The sequence below is a fragment of the Polyodon spathula genome, chromosome 3 (genome assembly GCF_017654505.1).
Source record: "Polyodon spathula isolate WHYD16114869_AA chromosome 3, ASM1765450v1, whole genome shotgun sequence".
Classification (NCBI taxonomy): domain Eukaryota; kingdom Metazoa; phylum Chordata; class Actinopteri; order Acipenseriformes; family Polyodontidae; genus Polyodon; species Polyodon spathula.
This window is the reverse complement of record NC_054536.1, coordinates 67,378,365-67,404,246: the sequence shown is the minus strand read 5'-3', so window position 1 is coordinate 67,404,246 and position 25,882 is coordinate 67,378,365. Positions and strand designations below refer to the sequence as shown.

General features: G+C 37.1%; 1 protein-coding gene across 1 annotated transcript in view; it reads left to right on the top strand.

Annotated features, from left to right (window-relative positions):
* LOC121313340 (dysbindin-like) overlaps positions 1 to 25,882 on the top strand; it is a 90,405-nt gene that overhangs the window by 58,528 nt on the left and 5,995 nt on the right. The window contains exons 8-9 of the mRNA XM_041245752.1: positions 23,835 to 23,990; positions 25,347 to 25,490. Coding sequence (XP_041101686.1) covers positions 23,835 to 23,990; positions 25,347 to 25,490 — 300 coding nt within the window. The remainder of the gene's footprint in view (positions 1 to 23,834; positions 23,991 to 25,346; positions 25,491 to 25,882) is intronic.

The window sequence follows — 25,882 nt, the reverse complement described above, 5'->3', positions numbered from 1 at the left end:
TAGACTTTGTGACTTCATTGACCTAAACCATCTCAATATCCAACTTCCATAGAAGTGAATTGAAACCCTGACCTTGAGACCCCTCCCCCTCAGTAGACAGGAGATTAGGCACAATGGCATTTCTGTCAGTCACTTCATTCAGTGATGGTGGTGCACAGCGTTCACACTTTTATACATTAAAGCCTTGGACAACAGAAATGTATAGTTAATTTGTCCTTTAGATGAGACATGAAACCGAGGCTATATTGCAAGCGACTCTGCAGCAGCAGTTGTGATGCATAAGTCCCCCCCTTGCCCTGTAACACTTGTATTGGATAAAGGCTGAGGGGCTTTTAACCCACAGGTAATTAACTACTGTTTCAGTAGAATTGCTTATCGGTAGATTTCTACAGGCCTGCTGTACATCTCCTCCTTAGGGATTTGAAAGGATTTCCTCTGTTTGCCATACAAGTGGTTAATAGGCTATGGTGTTTTAATAAGTTAGGTTGCTAAATGTCTGTAACTTAAAAATGCTCATCTAATCACTAAGAACCTGTTGACACTTGTGATTGAGGCGGCCAGGGTCTTTTCTCATATGTGAACGCTCCAAAAAAGAAAAGACAGTCCAGATGCAGCCCAGGGCCTACAGTCAGAGACCAGATCTGCCTTTACGTATGTATAAACACACAGCAGATTTAGGGCTGGCTTTTCGTGCTCACCGACGAAGCGATCTCTTTTCCCTGTGGAAATCAAAATAGCCTTTCTGTACATTCCATTCTGAGTACAGGCTATCGTTACATAAAAAAAATAAACAAGCAATTCGACACATTTTAGGCCTACTTTTCAGTTGCCTTAAAAAACCCAAATGTGAACGGATTTGCAGACCTAAATATGTGGCGACTCCCGGGGTCTAATAATGGGCTGTAATACAGTTAGATTGGCTAAGCATGTTCTTTGAGCAAGCACTCTTATGCTTTGTGTGACTCAGAGCTCAGACTGCAGATGTCTGTATTTGTTTTTGAAAAACAGGAACTTGGTCTGTATAGTTGATGACTGCTTTAATATATCATGGCTAAATGAGGGGGAAAAGAGTGAGGTCACCAAAGGAAAAAAATCATGTCTACTACAAAATGATTTTAGGGAGCTATTTTTCTCTGCGCATTATTGAATAAAAGCCTATCCTAGTCTAATGTTGTGTCGTATGTATGTAGGTAGGTAGGTAGGTATTCACTAAGGATTCATTCAGGATCCACTAAGATTTCAGTTTACAAGCGCTCCCTTATTTTGAAAACTCAATGTTGACAGGTATGAAATAGCTAAGTTAGCATAAAGGGTCCAGTTATAAAAAGATCTACAGAAGTGGCCAAGTTATATACAAAAAATGAAACACATATTCTGCTATACAAAATGTTCCTCCCTCATCACGTGACAGAGTTCATAGCTTAGGTTTCGTTTTGAGTGCATTGCTTTTATCGGACATTGTTAAGGGCAAATAAATTCTGGAGGAAAAAAAAAAACAGTTACATGCATTAAAAAAAAACTCTAGACTGAGTCAGGGCGACCACGACAGGTACTGCGGTTTGGACACCGAGCATGCACACATGACGCATGGCTCGGGACTCGCCCTGTCGTAAATGCTGTATCGATATCGTAAAGTCGAAGCAGGGTAATAATGCAAAAGAGTCGTAAGTGCTAAACTAAACTCCCCTTGATCATAAATGAAAATCTGCGGATTAAACACCTTTTGTTTGTCATTGAACTGAAAACAAAAAAATGGAACGCTGTTGTGTGTCTGAACAAAAATCCCTCAAAATAAGTTGTGGACAATGCTGGTAGCAGAGCGCTATGGAAACATGTTTTATTTTGTGTGTTAGATTGGGCAGTCAGTGGTTTTGCATCAAGTCGGCTTAGGAAAGAAGGGCTGGCTTCATTTACACAAGCTACAAAAGCCATCCAAAAACCAAAGACACCCTTCAGGTGAAATGACCAATGAAAGCATTGGTATCTGCTTTGAGGTTTCTTTAAACAAGTGTAGGACCAGATGTCATGTTTTAATATAAAATATTTGTTAGCAATGTGTGTTTCCTTCATAACTGGTCATTTGAGAAATGTATAAGGATGGAAATGCATAACAGTATGTTTTCTGCAATTGTTTTCTTACTTACAATCACTTTAGAGCTCTCCTAAAATATTCCAGTGTAAACATGTCAAAGGTATATTTAGAGCTAGTTGATATCTCTCCTGTCTAGACCAGTTTATCTCCAATAAGGTGGCCTCCTTTACAACATGCAGTATACAGAAACAACCCATTCCGCTCATGCTGGAAAAGATACAGCACTGGTGAGCAAAGACAGGACAGACATGATAAACAATAGACAGGAGTCTGCCCTCAACATGACAAATATTTTAGCCTCAAATGTTATGTCAATGTGTATCACAGTATATTGTTATGACCTATGCCCTGTGACTCCAACTCAAATTTGACAGCATGCCACAAAAGATTTGTTGAGGTCAGCTACAGATCAACTAGATATAATCCATTCTGCTTCAGTAGCAATCCAGAATGGATCATATGGCAAGTGAGATTATGTTTTAAAGAACGTCTGGTGCGTAAACACTTTTGGTATTTTTTCCACATCACTGGGAATTCATCATACAGCAATAACTGTCTTTTACATGGCTTGCCGTTGTTTCCAAGAGGTTATAGGTGGTGCAATCAAGATTAAATGAACCATGAATGTGTTGTTTGCCCCAGGGACTAATGTCATACATTTCTTAATTTGTATATTGTGCATGTAGCTGATGTAAAGACTAAAGAGGAGCATCTCTGAAAGTGGAAGAACAGTCCCTGATGTACTGTAATAAACCTGTCTTACGAAGACATGGGTCACTGCATAAAAATGTTCATTGGGTACTGCCAGAAGCCAGTATTGCTGAATTATTGCATACATGGAGGTGCTCAAGCCATTATGGTGTCATGCCTGTCAAGTAGTATTCATCCAAATAGTATTACTAGACAGTTTAATGTGGCTGTAACATGCATTAACATTGCTGGAAAGCATGGGTGATTTATCCATGTGCTCCCACCTCCCTTGTAGGCTGCAAATGGTATGTTCCAAATGCATGCCTGCTACTACTGTACAATCTCTACAGCTTCTAGCAGCTCATATTAAGCTTCTGGTAAGGCTGCAAGAGTCTGTATAAGAGATTGTTTAACAATAAAAAAATAAATTAAAAATAATTGCAATTGCTGTACTGTGAAACTGAAGAACAGACCATCTCTGTCTTGGGCTCTGTCGGTTTCTGTGTATTTTACGTCTTTATGGTTAGAAGATGCAGATCAGTGGAGCTGCTTGTTAACTAGAGTTTTCATCTGACTGGAACAGTGTTTTTGTTTGCATTGCATTGAGGTTGCAATGTCTTCTCCTGGATCCACAAACAGCAGCAAAAGAAACTCCTGTAAGTTATGTTTGCTATTTGATAGTTTGCCATACTTATACAATCTAGTGCAGTCCATGGAATTTGGTTACGTGTGTTGGATTACAGCTTCTTGTCCTAGGAGTGTGGCTAGAGAAAAAAAAAGTCCTTAGAATGCTAGATTTGCAAAGTTGCTGTTGAACATTGTGCAGTGTTTTTTATGTTGGTAGGTTCTATGCTGGTGTATTTCATATTGCTGATTGTTGCTATGAATTTATTTTACATGCATCAGTACACAGTACTAGTGTGTATGTTGATGATAATTCATTTTGTTGATTCAGAAATTGCCATACTCTAAGAAATATACTTTTGTCGTATTTTATAGCTATTTGAACAACGTGTAGATTGTTGAAGTAGGTTTTGGTTCTAAATTGCAAATGGTTATTTGGCTTATACATTGGCTAACTTTTTTTTTCTTAAAAATAATTACACAAAGTAGCTTTTTTTTGGTTTTTAGGATACAAAGAATACATTTATTATGTATCATTCCACTCAGAAAAAATAGTCCCTAAAGACTCTCATTTCAATATCTGTTTTTATATTTGCCATTAAGTTAAATTGAACATTCTCGAGATGAAATGGCGTTTTGGTATTCAAGGCATACTGATTTACTCCATCTGAAGGAGGATTCACGGAACAGCCAGCCACTGCATTTGCACTTGCAGCCGATGTGGAGGGAGGAGCTTCTGAACTTGAGGCCATGGATGGAGGAGGTATCTTTGTGTAGGAAAGGATTCTACTCCAGGTTTTGAAGTTTTCAAAAGCTGTGACAAATAATTTCAGAAAGCAGGGTTAGAAACTAACAATATTGTGCTACTAGTCCAAAGGACTAGTACCTTTTGAAACTTGGTAGTCCTGATGTAAATTTACTAGACCTTATGTGAAGTGCTAAGTTGGAATCAACAACAACAGTTGGGGTGCCTAAAAATAAGCTTGGGTTTTATTTTGCTAAAAAATAAACACCATTAGAAATTTAGATTTGCGCTTTTTTTTTTTTTTTTTTTTTTTTTTTTTTTTAAACAAAGCACCTTCGTAAACGCTCATACAGATCGACCAACAGATCGATCACTCACCCGCTACTGAGCGATTAACTGTACTGTGTGCTGAGAAACTGACACTGACAGCACCAGACGGGATAACAGGAAAGAATTCTCAGCTGTGTCACCTTACCGACCATGAAGCGCCGCCTGAAATTGACACCGATGACACAAGTAAAATGTTTATTTTATTGTACATTACATGTGTTGCTATTTCCAAAAATGCTGGCTGGCTATGAATTGCTATCTACAATAATGAATGTTCTCACATACAAATGCAGCCTTCACTAAGGTCCCAATTTAAAGATGGTACATTTCACTGTAGCCCTCAGGATGAAATTGTTAGCTAGGTGGCTCATTTTATTATTTTTTTAATTAGCAGTGGGAGAAAAATGCTTCAGCAAGTACAGTAGGATCTGCCAGAACTGACGGACGCTGAATCTACTATAGATACTAATGAGAGCATAACAAATACAAAAGAAAAACAAGGAAACACATCTTTTCAAGAAAGGTGGGAGACTTTGTATGAATGGATTTTAGATTTTTGAACACTGCAATAACAGTTTTGCTTGTGAAGCATCCACACTATATATTGACTGAACAGGTGATTTATTTGCAGTATGCGGGATCTTATTTTCACGCATTGGCCTTGTTTTTTTTATACTGCAAGGCAGTAGCACACACAGACACTCAACAGCAAGTTGGAGTGTAAGGGTCTTTTTTTTTTTTTTTTTTTACTGTAAGCAGTAATGAAAAAACAATAGTAACAAACAACCTGTAGGGGCACTAGGCCGCACACAGCGAGTGAGCATGCCGAGCTCTCCCAGAGTCTTTGAGTCAACAGTGGCACGCAGCAAAGCTGGGTCTCGCTGGGGGATCACGTTCTCCCTTCTCTTAATTCTACTTTCAAAACAGCTGCAAAAAGCAGAGGAAAAAATAGAAATACATGCTGCAAGCTGCAAGGTTTTTTTAATTAAACGCTACTGAGTTTCAGATTCTGGGAGAGTGCCAATTTCCAGCAATAAAATTGCAAGGGAACTACAGATTAACTCAATCGAGAGAGATCTTAAGAGTCTATCACACAACTGGAAAAGGTTAGTTTATACTTAACTTGTTTACTCACCTGAACTAAAAGGGAAAAGAGACTGAAGTCGCTGTGCAGTGACTGTTTATTGGGAAGTCCCTCCACGGAGGGGCCTATCGGCAGCTTTGATATGAACTGCTCAGCAAATACCAGACAAGCAGGCATATCCCGAAAGTATTGTTTTGGCGGTCATGTTCGAATTGAAAGGGAATATACTGATCTCTTACCCAGATCATTGATGTAATGCTTTGATGCCAAAGCTCATGTCACTTCCTTCATAAAAGCCCATGTCCTAACCAATCACTGCCCAAATTTCTCCTGCATTTGCTTGGGTACAGAGGAAGCGTAGACATTTGCGTTTTTTCATTTGTTTGTTTTATCAAAGTGTTTTTAAAAAAATACATTATTTTTTTTTTGTGTGTGCCCTTCTAGCTTTCAGTTAGTTATGCAGCTTTTATGTAACTGCCCCCTCTCCACTCTGGTGGACAATGTGCTGTCCTGCTCAGTTGTAGCAGGAATCTGTGTTTAAGTGTATTAGATATTGAGATCACCAGTGCAAAAGACAAAGGCTCTTTTGTTCCAACTACGACCAAACAAAGCCTGTCATCCTCCTTAAACACAAGATGCTGGGTTCAGACCTGCACAAGATGAGATGGCAAACTAGTTTTTATACCAGCTATTCCAATGCTATGACAAGGGATTTTGCTAAATGAGACATTTTTTAAATGGCATTTTTTTGTTTATGCATAAAGGTCAATTTCACCCATTCTCTGCTTTAATTAAAAAGAAAGATCGGAAAAAAAAAAAAACAACAAAAAAAACCCTTGGTAAATTCTTTCTAAAATAAATGTTGATATTAATTAATTAATAAAAAATAAAAATCGAATAGTAGCAAGCCTAGTTATGTGATAATATTGCTAGTGCTAACAAAAAGGGCTTTATAGTATGTTCAGTATTACTTTGACCTAGTACAGCAACTAGGGAGTTGCTTCTATACTGTCAGCACAGCTGGTGTTAGCAGAGGCTGACTGATTACATTGCTTTCTCTCTGCATTCTCATTAGATGAGACTTATTATTATATTATTTTGTATTTATTTTTAAGAAAAGCTGGTTAATTGCAACAGCTGATAAAATATTTGACAAGGGGTTACCGATGTAATTAGATTTTTTTTTTTTTACATTGAGCATTCAGTCTGCATGTACAGGATTCCCTGGATAAATATAAAGGGTCTTAAAGAAGGTCATAGCCATGAGACATGAGAATACAATTAAGTGTAAGGGGATGTTTAACAAAAAAATAATATGTATGTAGCAAGTTTATACAGCAGGCAATTAAGACACCTCAGCAGCAATGAAGATAAAAATAAACATGACAGTTTTAAAATTAATTAAATGTGATTAACTAAACATGTGTGTGTGTGTAGGCCTAAATGTATATTACATGGATAGTAGCTATTCGATATTCATTTGTTTGTGTTTGCTTCTAGTGTGTCAAAGTAGCTCCAATATTTCTGCAGGCCATAGCGGGGTGTACACATGCAGGCAGCAGCTACCAAATATCTGTCAGTTTGCATGGACGGTCGAGATGCCGTGTTGTTTCTGTTTTCTGACAAACTGCCAGCTCACAAACCTCCAATGCAGAGAAAAGGCACTAAACCGCTTCCAGCTAGGCGATGTTTACTGTTGCTCAGTTCCGGGGGGAAGCCAGTTCTGTTTAGTAGTGGTCTTGTTTCATTGTATGAAATTAGTAATATGCTAATCCCTGTAGCACACAGTTGCTAAAAAAAATGCCAATTTTTTCTTTTGTTAAAACTGCTGCCCTTAAAGGAGATTAACGCTTGATATTTGCAGATGTCTATAAAGTCACTGGGCAAAATCAGATAGTTACTTCAACAAACTGATATGGCAGCAATATTACAATCAGGTCACTTTTTGGCTTCTGGATAATAGTGACTAAATGATTTTGGATGCCGACTTCACATTTAATCTCTCAAGTTTAATCTTTCACTGTGATGCAGTAAAAGTTAATCTTCCACAGCAAGTCATGTGATGAGGCTGTTGCTTTTTACTGGAAAGAACTTGTATCTCAGATACCATTTGAGATGCACCATATTTGAAGTGATATGTAAACACAGCTGCCAAAATATATCAATGCCACTTTGAGACATTGAGCCAATTTCCATTTTAGTGTAAGACCTTAGTACAATGGCCCACTGAGCAAGTGCAAAGGCAAATGTTCAAATTGTAAAAGTAAAAAACTACCAAGAAGTTACAACTTACTTGCTAGTTTTACTGAACTGTTAAAATGATTGTATTCTTTTGCAAATGTACGTTTGCAGTTGCTTTAAGTTATGGCCTATTGTCTTCAAATTTAGTGGTTGTGTATTCTTGACATATCTCAGAAACAATCTCAGACACAGAAATAATATTTTGAAGGTTGGTGAACCTTGCTGTGAGATGTTGGGTTCACATTGACTACACAGGAACAGCTTCACTTTTTAATAAATAAACATCCCCCATAACTTGTAGACACGTTACAAAATATGTTTATGAAACAGAAACTCAAAAATCCTTGTGTGCAGAAGTGAACCTTTTGATTCAGTAACTTGTGGCACCTCCTTTAGCAGCGATGACTTCAACCAAACGTTTCCTATAGTTACTAATCAGCCTCTCGCATCTTCCATGAGGAATTTTTGCCCATTCCTCCTTACAGAACTGCTGCAACTGCTTCACATTTGAGGGCTGTCTTGCATGAGCAGCCTGCTTCAGGTCTTGCCACAACATTTCTATTGGGTTGAGGTCTGGACTTTGACTTGGCCAATCAAAAACACAAAATTTCTTCCTCTTAATCCATTCTTTGGTAGATTTGCTAGAATGCTTAGGATCGTTGTCTTGATGCAATACCCATTTTTGGCGCAACTTCAACTGACGGACGGATGGCCTGACGTTCTCCTCTAGAATTTTTTGGTATAACTCATTCATGGTTCCCTCAATGATGGTGAGTTGTCCAGGACCAGAGGCAAAAAAGCAGCCCCAAACCATGACACTCCCATCGCCATGCTTGACAGTTGGGATGCAGTTATTTTGGTGGTGGGCAGTGTTATGTTTTTGCCAAATGTGGCGTTTGTGGTTGTGCCCAAAAAGATAAATTTTAGACTCATCCGTCCAGAGAATATTCTTCCGGAAGTCTACAGGATCATCCAGGTGGTCTTTTGCAAACTTGCAAACTTAAGACGAGCAGCAATGTTCTTTTTGGAGAGAAAACGTTTCCTACTGGCTCCCCTCCCATGAATACCATTACTGAGGTATGAACATTGACATCAGCTGCAGAAAGGGAGGCCTGCAGGTGCTTTGATGTGGTTCTGAGGTTCTTTTTGACCTCCTCTATGATTTTTCGTGTTGCTCTGTGGTATAATTTTGAATGGCGTCCACATCTAGGTAGAGTAACCGTGGTCTGAAATTTTCTCCATTTGTAGACTCTTTGTCTTACAGTGGCCTGATGGAGCCCGAAATGTTTTGCAATGGCTTTATAACCCTCTCCAGACTGATGAGCACTTACAACTCTCTTCCTGAGGTCCTCAGAGGCCTATTTACATTGTGGCATGGTGTGTGTTACACTGACCTGCATGGGTAAGACCAAAATGAACAGGTTTCTTACCTTTATATAGGAGAGAGCCGCCCAAACTTTGTCCTGGAGATCTGCTCTTTGATTGGTTAACTTGGTACCCAATTATTTACCCACCTGATTATAGTTACCTCCTTGATTGAGCTAATGCAACTTGAGGTTCACTTATTTTTGCACAAGCCCTGATTCTTATTTACCTATCTTTATTCTACTACATGCATCAATGCCTCTAAAAAAACACATGGCATTTGTAAATATAAACCCTTTCTTTTAGTAAGGCAGTTAGCTTGGTTGTGGGATTGGAACACACCTGCTGGCTGACCATCAGTTCTCCTGAGCTGTTGTAGGTATTGCTGTGACAAGGGAACTTAATTGGACATTCTATGTGTGGTAGAAAACCTTATATACGGACGGAAAAATACCTATTGTTGCATGTGTTCTAGGATACAGACCAAGTACAGTACAATATTGCACCATCTTATAATTACTACACAGACAAATTGCTTAACATTAACATTTATTCAAAAAGTTCCTCCGTAAAACATTATTTCCACATCCCAAACAATGAAAACTTAAAATACATGAATGTGATATACAGATTTAGTATGTTAAATGTAGGTGTACAGGCTCTGTAAAAAACCAAACATGACTGAAGGGATATTGAGACTATCTGTCAATAATCTCCATGGTACCTGAGTTTTGGACAAGCTCACAAAAGGTTCAGGGAAACATTTAATTGGATTAAAAAACATTGCAGAGCCATGTTTGATGGGGATCTGTTTACAATTTCTGAGGAGAGACGCTTAAGAATATTCATGCTAAAATTGCATAAGCGCCAACAGAAAATATTAAAAGTAATGTGAATATTGGGGAGCGCAGGATGAGTCACACAGCTTGAACGGCGCTTGGCTGGGGACCCGGAGGGGGGGGTCACATTGGCTGCAACGCTTCCATGGTGGGGTGATGGGAAACCGGCAGCAACTTACTCTCCTCGTAGCGCAACAGCGAACCCTACTGGCTAGACACCAAGCATATTCAAAGTGGATAAGAGTGGCTTTAGGCTTGTTGGATTGGAGGATGCTCATATGACCTCAGAACATCTGTGTTGTGTGGGGACTCTGCGGTGAGGAGAAAAAATTTGACTGGACATTTCAAATTGGAGAAAAAAAAAATAAGTCACTCTAAATTAAAAAAAGTCAATATTAAACAAAATGAAGCTATCTGTTTATAAACTTCCACACCTATAATTATTCACAAAAAAAAAAAAGTTGTGCTAAGTACAGGGTTTAACCGAAAAGTTATTTCTGCAACGATTTACAATTTTTTTATTTTTATTTTTTATATATAAAGCCTAATATTAAAAATTAGAACCATGAAGCTGGGGTAACCATCAGTGCCACCAGTTAATTTCTCTTCCCCTTCGAAATGCCCATCTTCATTCTTACCTTGTCAATTTCTTGCTTGACAAGCTCAGTGTTTATTGTCCATATTACTATTTACCATGCTATTACTATTTAAAATATGAGCTGTGGCTGACTTGGCTTTCACCTCTCTTGGAGTGACTGCTGTTGCTTGTAAATCATCACAAATGTGCCTGCCAGGTGCATCTATCCATCTACTGCAAGTGTGTGTTTGTTGTTTGACAATGTAGAAATGGTGCAGCTCATTATAATCACTTTGATGTTGTTTTTGCAGAGCACTGCTACTGAAATAATTTTGTTTTGTTTATGTGACCCAGAATGTAGTTTCACAATAGCAGTCCATCTTTCAATATAACAATATTTGAGGGATTTTATAATAAATCTGTAAATTTATTATACCAGCAACAAAGATGTGGGCTTGTTTCATAGCAGTCAATCTGGTCAAATGCTAATGCATTTTAAAGTGGTGTACTACTGTCTCATGAAAGAAATACACTCATTAAAGCTTCAGATGTCAATTTATTGGCATGTCTGTAGATGTAAAAGGCTCATATCTTCATTAGTGTGCAAAAAGAGCCTACATCATATAGAGCCTGTTGTATGATGTGGTGTCCAATTTTATTGTTGTGATCATCCTACGCAGTACTCTATAAAAGCTTCTTCCTAAACTATTCCCTTAGGACAGCGTTCATTATTTATTGAGTTTAATAGCATAGTTTTGTGTATGTTTAATGTTCTATAAACAGTTTTATTGGCCTTTCCCTTTTTTCAAGGGCAAATTATACACAAGTGTGCATTATATAAAGAATCCATACGCACACACACATATGTATTTGTGATATATCCTTTGCCAAGGCTGGATTAGACCCTTAAATAGGAGACCCAGACACAGAAACTGAAAGTTTAGCACAAAAAACATTATACATTATACAAAAACCTAACCCCCCCTTAAGGTACCAACTAACTTTCTCCAAATCCCTCAACTATAAGCTGTTTACCAAAGACACTTCTCACACAAACAAGCTTCACACTATACCTTTTCTTCTCGCTCTGACCACACAGACAACCTCTCTACCACAACTCCTCTCATACTGGAAACAATGGCCAACTTTTATGCCATGTGGATGAGGCTTAATTGATAGTCAATTACCCACTTATGCCGCAGCAAGGACATTCCAGGCAAGGACTCGTTAAGGCAGGATCTTTTTTCCATGCCAACCAAAAACTCACACCTTGTGCATACACACACACACATATGTATATACAGTGCTCCCTCTTTATAACGTTGTAGTTGGGAGCCATAGTTAAGAGACTGTGCTATTTGTGTTCCGCCTTATAACAAGACTACTAGTGTTAGTGTAATGGCATTAGGGAGCAAATGGTAGCCATGACCATACAGCCTTATAACCTGTTCAGCAGTATAAAGGGGGAGCACTGTATATTACAGTCACAGACAAAAGTATTAGAACAGTAAAAAAAAAAAATGAGAAAGTAATTTCTGTAATTTCTATTTGTTCTATTGAAAGATATAAATTAGAGATTCAGCTTTATAATGAAACAGCAAATTATTACATAACATGCATAAATGAAAAATAACATGCACAAATTAATTTTGTACTTTGACAAAAGTAGTTGGGCAAGCCCATATTTCATATGAAACCCATTCATTGCTAATTATTGACAATTATCATGACTTAAAACCAACACCTGATGATAATAGAATAAAATACATAATCAAGTACTGAAAAATAAATTGGAAATTTGTGATTAAAAAAGCAACAAAAATGATTACAACTAAAGAGTACAGCAACGATCTGAAAATGGCAGCGATACAACTAAATGAAAAAGATTAACTACCAGAGAAATAGCAGAAAGACTCATTCACTGAAAAGCACAGGTGAACAGAAACTACTGCAACTAGCTCCAGGTGTGGAAAACCAAGTCAGATTTCTGCAAAATCTGGAAGAAGAATCGTTCGAATAGCACGACAAAGCCCTCGGATTACTGCAAAGATTTGACACAAGAATTGAGAGAAGATAGTCAAGAAATTTGAGTGAACAATTCAACGATCCCGTTGCAAGATGAATGTCCATGGTCGAAAACCAAGATGCAAACTTGTTCAAAGCAACAGACAAAAGAAAGCGATTGGAGTTTTCCGTTGAATACTTGAAGAGGCCTGATGATTTCTTCAACCAAATTTTATGGTCAGACAAATCCAAAATATATATTTTTTTCACCAAGAAAGCAACAATTTGTTTGGAGGAAGAGAGGAGAAGAATTTAAAGAAAAGTTCGTCATGCCCAGTGTTAAACATGGTGGAGGTTGTGTGATGGTATGGGGTTGTTTTTCTTTCTCAGGCACTGACTACCTTTGTATTGTAGAAGGATCAATGAATGCTGCAAAATATCAAGACATTTTGCACTCTAATTTGTTACCCTGTGCTAGAAGATTTATTGGACAGAAGTTTGTATTCCAGCTGGATAATGACCCTAAGCATTCTGCAAAGTCTACAAAGGAATGTCTGGAAAAAAAGAGTACAGTTATGGACTGGCCATCTCAGTCCCTAGACTCGAAGGCTGCAGAGTCAATTGCAGAATTCAAAGCTTCATGTGTTGAAGAATGGGCAAAAATATCCCTGGAAAGAGGCCAGGAACTAGTTTCAAAATACAAAAAAGACTGCAAGCTATAAAGGAAGCAAAGGGTGGGCACACAACATACTAATGTAACGGTGCCCAAATACTTTTATCAAAGTGTGAAATTATTTCTTGTTTTTTCTCATTTTTAACTGACCAAATACTTTTGTCTGCGACTGTGTATGAATGTGTGTGTGTGTGTATGTATGTATGTATGTATGTATGTGTATACATGTGCATTATTCCATTCTTATTTCCTTTAATGACAGGAATGTGGATTATTCACAGGTACGGTATATTAGAGCTCACGTTGCGTAAAAAACAAAATTGCAAATTAAAGAATTTAAACTAAGAAATGTGATCCTGCGAAAATGGTACCTTCTGTGGTTTTTGTGTTATCTTGATGCCACTGCCACAAATATATCAGCAGTTAACTACAGTGCCCATTATTCCTTTCTCTTTTATGATGCTGACAATGTGTAACGTGGGTGGAAACAATATGCATTCTCATGAAAGGATTAACTCTGCTGGTGTCTTCTTTATCCCAGTAAAATAGTTCCTCCGTGTTTCAATGTGCATTTGCATTAAGTCTTGGGAGCCTGGAATTAATAAAATGTATTTTATTTTATTTTATTTCTGGGCATGGTTTGCAAAGCTTTTAAGGTTGAATTTAGGATGAATTTGGTTCAAGTTAAAGAATAAATCTTTTCTGAAAAGGATACAGTAGGCCAGGACTTTACAAATCAAAACAAAGCCTGTCATATTATACAATGGCTATTTAACCTCACCTTAAAGATAAATATAGATAAAAAAAGGTTAATGGTTCAATTTGTACTAAAACAGCAGTGTAATCAAATATACAGTATACATACATGCTTGTATCACATTGTTGATATGTGTATCCTCATATTTGAATTCCATGACAAAGATATATTTACTGAATTGAATACTGAGAACATGTAACATTCCTCCTGTAAAGCCAATGGCCCCTTTATACCTAACAAACCTAAACAGCAGATGTTATCAAGCTTCTGAACCTTGTTGGCTAGGCACAGCCTGGATAGTCTCTGTCTGGCCTTTTTTTTGGCATCTGACCAATTGGTGTCGCTATAACAAACAATTAATTTGTATTTATTGTTTGTATTTTTCTGGGTTTTCTAGGTCTGGATGGGCTATAGACTTTGGATTCTTCCTCCTTAAGTATAAATTATGGAAAGTGAAAAGAAATATCATATCAAAAGGAGAAATGAAGAAAATAATCACTTGTAAAATATAAGTGAGGTTTAGTTAGTTTGATCATGACAGGGTGCATATTAAATAACACTCAGATTGTTATTGTTTTTGTGTTGAATAATGAATACATTTTATTCTATTTTATTAATACCCAACAACTTCAAATTACAAGGTAATTACTGTACTCTGAAAGTACGACTTTCACAACATGCATATTTAAAATTGACACAATTGTTTGGAATTGCTGTAGTTACAGAGTAAGGTAAGGATACGAAGCACTGGCAAGCTGTAAGTGCAAAGCATTTCAGTTAATGTTTTCCTATCTAACATTCTAAATCAAATCTGACATCGTGAACACAGCTGTGCTTGCAGGTGAGTCCTTTTCCAGTGGGTTTAATATTGCTTTATGTACATTGGAGGGTTGATAGCCGAAGGGAGAGGACATAAAAAAAAAAACAATCCAGGCTTCTTATCTGCTATGATCAGAACGTAACACATATTTTTCTGTATTGTACTTTATCTAGTTTTTATGTAGAGATGTAACCAAAACAAACTAAAAGCTTCCCCAGACACCAGCAGGGCTGAATAATTAAGAAAGCTTCAAATATTTTGATTCAGATGGCACTCGTTACCAAAATAGGTTATTGTATTTTTTCAGGGTGTATTAAGTTGTGTTGTTCAGCGCTCCAGTTTTTCTTAGTTAGAAACTGTGGTTATGCTTGCTTGCATTACTACAGGCTCTGGGGTCTTAACAGTGAATCAAATGGCCTCTAAGGGTAAGTAGTGCAATGCAGTCATATTTTACTAATAACTATACTAATGGTTACAGACAATGTCCTATTACAGAAATGTTCTATGATTTAAACTAAAAGAGAAACCATCAAGTATCAATTACTGGATTACATGAACTGACTGGCTGCGACTGTGATTGTGATTGTGATAAGACTTAACTAGATACCATGAATATTGCTTTTTGGAGTGCGGTACCTTAGCACTTCAGGATACTTCTGTGATATGCACCAGTGGCTTCAATTTGAGTTCAGCTGTCTTTAGAGTCCTCATCCAAAACGGGGAACTTACAGTGCCTACAGGAAGTATTCACCTTCCCTTGGAAGTCAAGTCTTCATTAGATAAGTATTCACCCCCTTTGCTATGACACTCCTAAATAATCAACCAGTTGCCTTCAGAATGCACACAGTAAGTTAAATGGAGTCCATGTGTGTGCAATAAAAGTGGTTCACATGATTTCAGATTAAATACACCTGTCTCTGTAAGGATCCCATAGTTTAGTAGTGCATTCAAAGCAAAGATACTACCATGAAGACCAAGGAGCTTTCAAAACAACTACAGGATAAAGTTGTGGAAACGCATAGATCAGGGGAGGGGTATAAAAAGATTTCAAAGGCATTGAATATCCCTTGGAGCACAGTCAAGTCGATCATTAAGAAGTGGAATGTATACAGCACCATCCAGAATCTGCTTAGAGCAGGCCGTCCATCCAAACTGAGCAGCTGGGTAAGAAGGGCATTGGTCAGAGAAGCCACCAAGAGGCCAATGACAACTCTGAAAGACCTACAGCATTCCATGGCTGAGATGGGAGAAACTGTCCCATGTGTACTACTACTCCACAAATCTGGCCTGTATGGAAGAGTGGAACGAAGGAAGCCATTTCTGAAAAAAGCCCATGTAAAATCCCACTTGGAATTGGCAAAAGGGCATGTGGGAGACTCTGAAAAGATGTGGCAAAATATTCTTTGGTCTTAATGAAACAAAATTTGAACTATTTGGCCTAAATGCAAAGCGTTATGTCTGGTGCAAACGCAACACAGCACATCACCCAGGTAACACCGTCCCTACTTGAAGCATGGTGGTGGCAGCATCATTCTATGGGGATGCTTTTCATCGGCAGGGACTGGGAAGCTTGTCAGGGTAGAGGGCAAAATGGATGGAGCTAAATACAAGCAAATCCTTGAAAAACCTGCTTCAGTCTGTAAAAGACCTAAGGCTAGAGTGGAGATTCACCATTCAGCAGGACAATGACCCCAAGCACACAGCCAGAGCGACACTGGAGTGCCTTAAAAACAAGAAAGTGAATGTCATAGAGTGGCCCAGTCAAAGCCCAGACTTGAATCTGATTGAGAATCTGTGGCAAGACTTGAAAATAGCTGTCCAAGATTAATCCCCATCCAACTTGACAGAGCTTGAACAGTTTTGCCAAGAAGAATGGACGAATATTGCACGATCCAGATGTGCAAACCTTACCCCAAAATCCAAAGTTGTTCTACCAACTATTATCTCAGGGGGTGAATACTTATCTAACCAAGACATTTCATTAACTGTTTCACAATAAAAATGTATCTTGCCTCTTCAAAGTGTTGAGTAGGTTGTGTAAATCAAAGGGAAAAAAAATCCCATTTAGATACATTGAGATTTCAAACTGTGAAAACGTCCAAGAGGGGTGAATACTTACTATAGGCACTGTATGTGTGTATGTGTGTATATATATATATATATATATATATATATATATATATATATATATATATATAAAGTGACTTGCTCAGGGTCATACAGTGTCAGTGGTTGAGCAGGGATTTGAACCAGAGACATCCTGGTTACAAGCCTGTTTCTTTAACCATCAGATTCTATAGAGGGGCCAAAACCTTCACCCCCAAAAAGCTTTTCATAATCATACAGTAGTCCCTCGCTGAACCGGACATGTTTGTCTGACATAAGGAGGTTTCAGGTTTAAAAACAATATAATAAAATCACACACACATACATTTACAGTTCTCAGTGTATTTTAAATATAAATCATTGTGCTGAAATAACACTGTTGTGTTTTGGGTAAGCTACACATTACATTATAAAAATATAAAGCTGTGCTGTAGGCCTATACAGTATACAGTACAGAAGTAAAATGAATACCTAACACACTTTTTTAGTACTTAAGCCTACTGGTAACACAAAATAAATCATGCTGCTGCTTTGTACACAAAGTTTATTTTAAATTGAAACTAAATGATTTTAGGGTTTTTTATTTTAATTATCCAAAAATACTCATAGCAGTAATTGCTGCAAAATGTGCGTCTACCAAGTATTGACTTAAGGGTCTGATGCTTATGCAAGCAGTAAATTAAATTTTGTACATTTTCTTTGCAAGTTTTGCTGACATTTAACCTCCTCCTCATATAACAGTGTTCATTTTAACCACTACAGCTTTGAATAAAACAAGTTTCTTTAAAAAACTGTGCATACATGATTTGTAATTCAATAAAATGTGACATTATTGGTAGGGGGGTGAATAATTCTGCAAACTACTGTAAAAAAAAAAAAAAAAAAGTATATATATATATATATATATATATATATATATATATATATATATATATATATATATATATATATATATATAACTGCATGGTCAACAGGCAGTTTGTCAGTAATCATTAGCTGCTGACCATACATTCTCACGAGATGTTTGACAGAGACGAGCTTCTAACATTGCCTGTGCCAGACCACATTTAAACAAAACAATAATACATTCACCTGTTCTACATAATTCCAAACCATACATTTATCAGCAGGGCTTGCCCTGCCCCACTGATAACAAACAGGGCTCTTCTCCCCTGCCACAGGGAAGGATAAAAAACCTCTCTTCTCGTCTTTATATGCTGACATATGGAAGACACCAATGCGTGATAGCAATATAAAAAAAAGTGTTCGCTGAAAAACATATTTATTATGTATCGGACTACTTTGTTTCAGTTATTTTCAATATTTCATGCATTAAAAGTGTTAAAACACACCAAACCAGGAAGCCTGGTTTTAAGTGCAGCATGTCCTGTGTCTACACCAGACCAACATGTAATAGTGTACTGCAAAAAGTGATAAGTAAAAAAAGACAAAAACAGCCATGCTTCCTGCAGTGTCAACAAATGTGCTCTTCCTGCATCTGCTAAACAGGGAGGTGCATGCTGTAGGTCAGAGACGAGGCTTGGTGTAAACTGTTAGGACAAGACAGAGACAGACACCACAGAGCTTGTTAAAACAGAATTAATAGAATCAAGTGCAAGTGATTCAGTCCTTCTTTTGGTGTTTACACACTGATGTGTGGGCAAAGTAGGGTTCAATTCTGGTGGTTAACATTGTAGCATGTTTAATATTAAATGTTACTTTCTAATTTTAGTTAAGTCTGAAAATTGTGTTTAATTTAGAAAAAGGAAGATGTTCTGTGTGTGTATAGCCCTGCATTTATTTTAGTTCAGGCAGCATTTTGAAAACATGAACAGAAGCAAGATTATAGAGGACAATCATTTTAATTTGAATACAAAATACAGTATTGTAGTTTATTTTGCCTTTTAAGCTGAATTTTCATAGCATATTTTACATATAAATAAGGTATTTTCTATTTGTAGATTTCCTCCGGTAAAAACTTTATTTTAGCCTTGGAGATCTGGAACATCTAAGCCTGCATTATTTGATAACAGACGACAGAAAAGTGAAATAATATATATTTTTTTATTTTTCTTGCCATGATCAGTTTAAAAAACAAACAAAAAAACCTGATCTTTTCTTATCTTGAACTGCTGTAAATTAGCTGATATTCACTCTGGCATCTGTAAATATCAAAATGTGTGGTTTTAAATGAATGGCAAATACCAAAGAAGTAGACTCCTTGAGTAAAGTATTATTTGCTTTAATTCAATAAAAATGGCACCACCCCAGGCTTCATCTGATGGCAAGTTGCTCTTAATTGATTGAAATCCGTATCTCATTTGTAATAAAATAACCTGACACTTGCTGCTCTTGATGATAATCCATAACTACACCTGCGGTTCACCACTCGAAATGGGATTAATTCACAGCAGAGCTTTGTATTTTTTTGTTTTTGTTTGATTTGTATGCACACGTATTGTAAGACAGAGTGATGCTCTTCGTTGGCCTCAGTTTACCCTAGTCCTTTTGTAAGACAGAGCGATGCTCTTCGTTGACCTCAGTTTACCCTAGTCCTTTTGTAAGACAGAGCGATGCTCTTCGTTGACCTCAGTTTAATCTAGTCCTTTTGTAAGACCGAGCGGTGCTCTTCGTTGACCTCAGTTTACCCTAGTCCTTGATTTATTAGCTTAACTATTCTGTCGCCGTAAATATTCTTTGAAATCTATACTGTGATTTAAGTAGTTTTAGATGCAAGTTTCAAAGGGTGCAAATATGATTCTGGTGTGTGCTTGTGGTTTCCCAGCTTGGTAGGATAGTTGGGGGAGGAGAGGCTGCATAGCCAGCTATGTGTGCTTATAGGGGAAGGCTCAGGATGAAAGGAAGCTGGACCTATTGAATACACTTAATAAGCATGTTGTAACTGTATTAGCAAGCTTAATTAGAAGGCCTAGGGGCTGGTGGGTTGGTTTTTATTCAGTATTTTAGGATGTAAGCAACATTCAGATTTGATCTTCCCTTTCCTTGGTGCACTTGCAGCATTTACTGTGCACTCTGGCTAAAAATAAAAACAATACAAATAGGAAAAAATACCACCCTTAATATTTACATTAGAACTGTTTTTTCTACCAATATCTTCACAACTGAAAACAAGCTCCGAGGAATGCAAATTCACATTTACACAAACTTTCTCCATGTCTCCAGGTTTTGAGCAGGTAATATTTCAGTTAATGGTCAAAATCCTTTTTTGCTAATATTATCTTGACAAATGGTATCAAGAATCCTATGTAAAACAATATAGCAATTTCTTTTAGAACAAAATTATCTGATCAGGAAATGGAAATGTTGTTTAATGCCACCAGTTTTAGCATCTTGGTGTCTAATGTAAATTGACACTGTTGTATTTCTGTGGTCTTGGCTTGTTTACTGCAGCCATCCAAACTAGGCGCTAACTTAACCACATATACGGTTTGTACTGCAGCACATTTAAATTGATCATTGGCAGAGGTTTGTTAAGTCTTCCAAAGGGTTGAAATATTCTGAAAGTATAGTATACAGCTATGGCCAAAAGTTTTGCATCACCTAGAATTTTAGGATTGAGACATCATTAAAAAAAAAAAAAAACATATGAACAGAATGTTGATCTTTTATTTAACATCATATAATCAAAGAAACTACAAAATGATATCACAAACGTCTACTGGAACCCTAATAGTAATACAGTATTTCATGTTAGATTTCGAAATGTCACATTTTTCAGTATATCGTCAAGTATATGTAAAACTGCAATGCGGTATGTAATTCAATGTTAACGTAACATTGTTCAACAGGTTTCATTCGTCTTTATGAAGCAAAATGTGTTAATTTTATAGAATGTTGCAAAACCTTTGGCCATAGCTGTACAGGGCCTGACACATGCAGGGGCATTGAGTCTCAATGTGCTCACACACAAATGTCTTTGAAGGTCGTTAGGGGTTTCATTTCATCATTACTATATACTGTATCCGTGATTTGCAGTTTTATTTACATTTCCTCTTAAAGTGGCAGATTTTTGTGTTTTCGCTTCAGTGGTTTGCAAACCCACACATTGTACCTGAAGCATATAAAGTAAGGGCTTTCTTGAAAAATCTGAATATGTCTGATGTAAAGTAGAACTGATGCATTACATCACAGAAGTTGGGCACCTGTAGCAAAACACATCGCTAGTAAAAATGAAGAACTTGCCCTAACCTGCAATACCAAAGTGAAAACATGCCTGTGGTATTCACAGGGTGCAGTCTGCTTGCTTTTATTTCTGCTGAGAATATCACATCCTCCCACACATATTGGTCTGTATTTCAACCATTTATGTGAAGATTTAAAAAAAAAAAAAAAAAAAGTAAAACATAATACCCAGTCACACTAGGAAAAAATATAGAGATTGCATTACTTTCTGTCATTGGAATGACAATTTAAAACACACCTGTCTATCACACAATGTAGACTATATACAGTCTGCATTGAGTTGCAACATCCCAAATATATATATATATATATAATATATATATATATATATATATATATATACACACACACACACACACACACACACATACACACACACACACACTGTGTGTGTGTGTGTGTGTGTGTGTATATATATATATATAATGTGTGTGTGTTTCTACAATCTTCTGTAGAAATGCTGAACATTTTAGGAACAGTTAAGACATCCTCTAAAGATAGTTAAGATTCTCTTTTGTCTGTTTACTACATTCTTCCATAGTTTAGCACCTGGAAACACCTTTTCATATTTCAGCAATATGTTTTTAGATATGCTGAAAACTTTTACAGGAAATGCATACAGTACAGCGCTCATATTTTTTCAACTTTACTTTCACACATATTCAAGTAAAATGGAAAATAGCCTGTAGTCTATTGTATTAAAAGTCCACCACTCTGATAATAAAAGCCTGTGGGACTTGTACAGTATTCCTCTAGAGTTCCTTGAATAGGCCGTGCACGTGGCTTGATGCCTGTATTGTATTGTGCCTTGCAGAGCTCAGGGGAAATGGAAATCAAACCGGTTCTGGCATATCTACAACAGGAGATATGCTTAAGAGGAGACCACTGTGATCATTGTCAGACTTAGGACCATGGAAACCTCTAACTAATTCTAAAATAAAAAACTCCCACAGGTCACCAACCTAATATAGCAGTCAAAATGTACCCTGGGGCTTTGTGCAGACACAGAAATATTGTGGTTTTTATTGCAAGCATTCCAACGAATAGGATAACATTACAGAACTAAAAAAAGAAGCTCATAAGCCATTTTTTTCTGGTGTCGGTTAACACATCTTGTATTTTGCAAACCCGAAGGTGCACTTTCCCTTTACTAACATTGCATACATTGTATGTTTGGTTCTTTATCATTATTGATGCGCAATGCTTTTAATCCATTTAAATCACAATTTGTACTGCCGAAAAGGAGACTTTTAACTAGCACACAAGATCATTTTGTACTGAAGGACACATCTCTGTATTCCCAATACATGAAGAGAACACCCCTCAGAGAACACTCTGCTTACTTCCCAAGACAGAGTTGATCACTGGACATAATAAGCCAAGGCCAATCACGATATGAATCTAATACAGATGTATTTATTACCTTTATGATGATGCATGTGCATCAACATATGAAATGAACAGAATAAGTGACCAGCTAAATTAACAAAACACCTCTACATATGGTAAACACGCAGCCACGATGACAAGTCAGTTCTGAAAAGATTAAACAAACCATTTGAATTTGAGTGTGAAGATGATGAGTTACTGTATCAGTTTTGAATTGGTTAACAACTAATTGATAGAGGTGCAAAGAAGGTGTTTTTTTAAGCGAAAGTCTGTTTCACCACATGGGTGTTCCCATAACTGAAGTGTTCTCTTAAGAGGTGTTCCTATAGACTAGTCTGGTGTGTGTGTGTGTGTGTGTGTATATATATATATATATATATATATATATATATATATATATATATATATATATATATATATATATATACACACACACTTTACAGCAATACCATCGCTAGAATTCTGACTAAAACCAGGAAAAGTTAACATATTACCCATATTTTGGCCTCTTTACACTGGGTCCCTGTACAATATAGAATTGATTTTAAGATTTTGCTGTTAACTTACAAGGAACTGAATGGATTAGCACCTAATTATTTACAGGAGTTAGTGACCCCGTATCTTATAAACCGCACTCTGGGATCACAGGGTGCGGGGCTGCTGGCTATTCCTAGGGTCAAGAAGAGCAACACGGGAGGTAGGGCTTTTTCCTGTAGAGCTCCTAAATTATGGAATGCTCTGCTTTCGTTTGTCAGGGAAGCTGGAACCGTTACAGTTTTCAAGTCAAGACTTAAAATGCACTTTTAAAAAATGGCTTTCTTAGTAGGTTTTAATGTACTTTAAAATTGCTGCTTTTGTATTATTGTATATATATATATATATATATATATATATATATATATATATATATATATATATATATATATATATATATATATATATATATAAAAATAAAAACGCAGCATATATATATACACACACACGGTTGTGATCAGATGTTTACATACCCTAATGGAACTTTATAATTTCTAGAAATTTCTTGAAAACAAATAATAAAAAGGCCCCACTTGCATTTGTTTGTTGCTTTCTATCTAACTTTCCACGCAAGAGGATACACATGAAAGGTAGGCTTCCCTGTGAAATCAATCACATTATTAATCAGTCACTGATTAGAATATTTCATATTAAAAATACAATGAAACAAACATGAATATATTGGTCTTTATGCCAGGTGGAATCAGTTGTCAGGTATTTATTTCATAACTATGAGCAAATTCTCCTCTTGTGTATTACAGCTGAGCTGGATGCAGAGCATGCTCAGAAGGTGTTTGACATGGAAAACACTCAGCAGTCAAAGCTGAAAGAACGACAGAAGTTTTTTGAAGAGGCTTTTCAGCAAGATATGGAGCAGTACTTATCCACCGGGTACCTACAGATAGCAGAGAGACGAGGTGCGGTCTAGCCTATAATACAAACTGGCTGTGCTCATTGAAGAAAATCGTCAGTTTTTAAATGCTCCAAGTTCTGGTATGACCCAGAACTTGTAAAGATCTGGAATACGCACACCATATCGGATTTGATCCAGGCCACCACCTGGTCAGCCTAACTCTGGATAGATTGAAATAGCAGCAAGTTATAATAAATGATTTCACAGATTAGTGCTGATTTTGGACTACTGGTTATTACCATAGGTTAGGTACCGTAGTGCAAGCTTTGTGAAACCAGCCATGTGCATACTGTAGGTAAATTCTGAGCTGAAACTTTTGTTAGTTTACATGCCTAATGTGGGGGTGATGGTACGATGGTTTAGGGAAGCTTCAGATATCTACTGTATAACCTCCTTGCGTCTTTAATACATTATCACTACAGGATAATGCATTTACATACTTAACAATGGGATTTCTGGGAGTAAAAATGTATTGTAAGAAGAAGTAGCACCTAAATACCAATCTCTTAAAAAATACTAATCTCAAACACAACTGTATCGGAGCCTCCTTTCCTTTGCTTTTTTTGTGTGACTCATTGGCCAGTCAACTTTCTAATTATTCAATCTTGAGCTGCAAACTGGTTTATTTATTGTAATAGCCAGATCTGTTCATAACAGTAGGCCTACTTGTGGAAGTAACTGCAAACGGTAAGCCAGTCCTCAGGTAATTACTGGGAATTGGGAGATCCCAAATCCAAAACCCAGTTCGATCGTAAGGAATGTATACACGACACCAGGGAACAGTCACTTCAGCTCTTTTGGTCCCACTTGGCATAGACAGTCCTAGAAGGAGGAAAAAAAAATCATCAGCCAGTACCATGTTCACTGCTTGGACAGTTGAACTTTTAGTTTCTATTACATTTCCTTCCAAATCTTTCATTGTATAAAACTACAGAATCATCTAGGTCTGCGCCCCCCTGCTTTCTTTCCAATTAGAATCTTGCTGTGCTACTCTACTTTACTGGAAAGGACAGATGGCTGACAGAGTTATTGACCTTTGGAAGGGACACTGTCCAGCACAGATAGCATTTGAAAGGGGGACTGTAACACCTACATACCAACATAAATGAAAAAGGCTACTCTATGTTGTTGTACATTTTTATTTTATGCTTTTTTTTTTTTTATCTGCATTTGAGGCCATTTTCCAGAATCACAAAAAGCTATTAAGAGCATTCTGAACAGCTGCTGTACAGTAAAATAAATAATATCAGGGTTTCCCATTGTCTTTTATTGAGCAATGCTGTCCCCAAGCAAGTGTGAGTGAATCATGCTGCTAGATTGAAAACTAAATAATTCTCTCATTTTGTTCTTTCTCAAACAGAACCAATAGGCAGTATGTCCTCTATGGAGGTGAATGTAGACACGCTGGAGCAGATGGACCTCATGGACATGTCTGACCAGGAGGCACTAGACGTCTTTCTAAACTCAGGGGGAGAAGACAATAGCATGGCCTCACCAATGCTGGGTATGGCCCCATTTCACCACTAGATGGCAGTAGAGCACTTGGGCATTGTACTGCTGTCAATATGTTGCAGCCTCCACACTGTTTCAGTGAAAATCAAGAGATCTGCTCGCTATGTACCTGTAGTTCCACCTTATTTTTGTTCAGTGGCTGTAACAGCATGTATTACAGTTGTAGGATGTGGGGCACATTAATGGCTCAGAAGTGTTCCTATCACCTGTAACACAGGAAGTGACCTAATAATGCTTTATCTGAACTATGTGGAAATAATGTCATGGTGTTGCCAGATGTGTCTGCAAAACAGAAAACCTTGGTTAATTATCCTCTCAAGCCTTAAAAAAAACATTCAAATCAAATGTATTTTTTCTTCACAGTGAAAGCTGTGCTATGATATG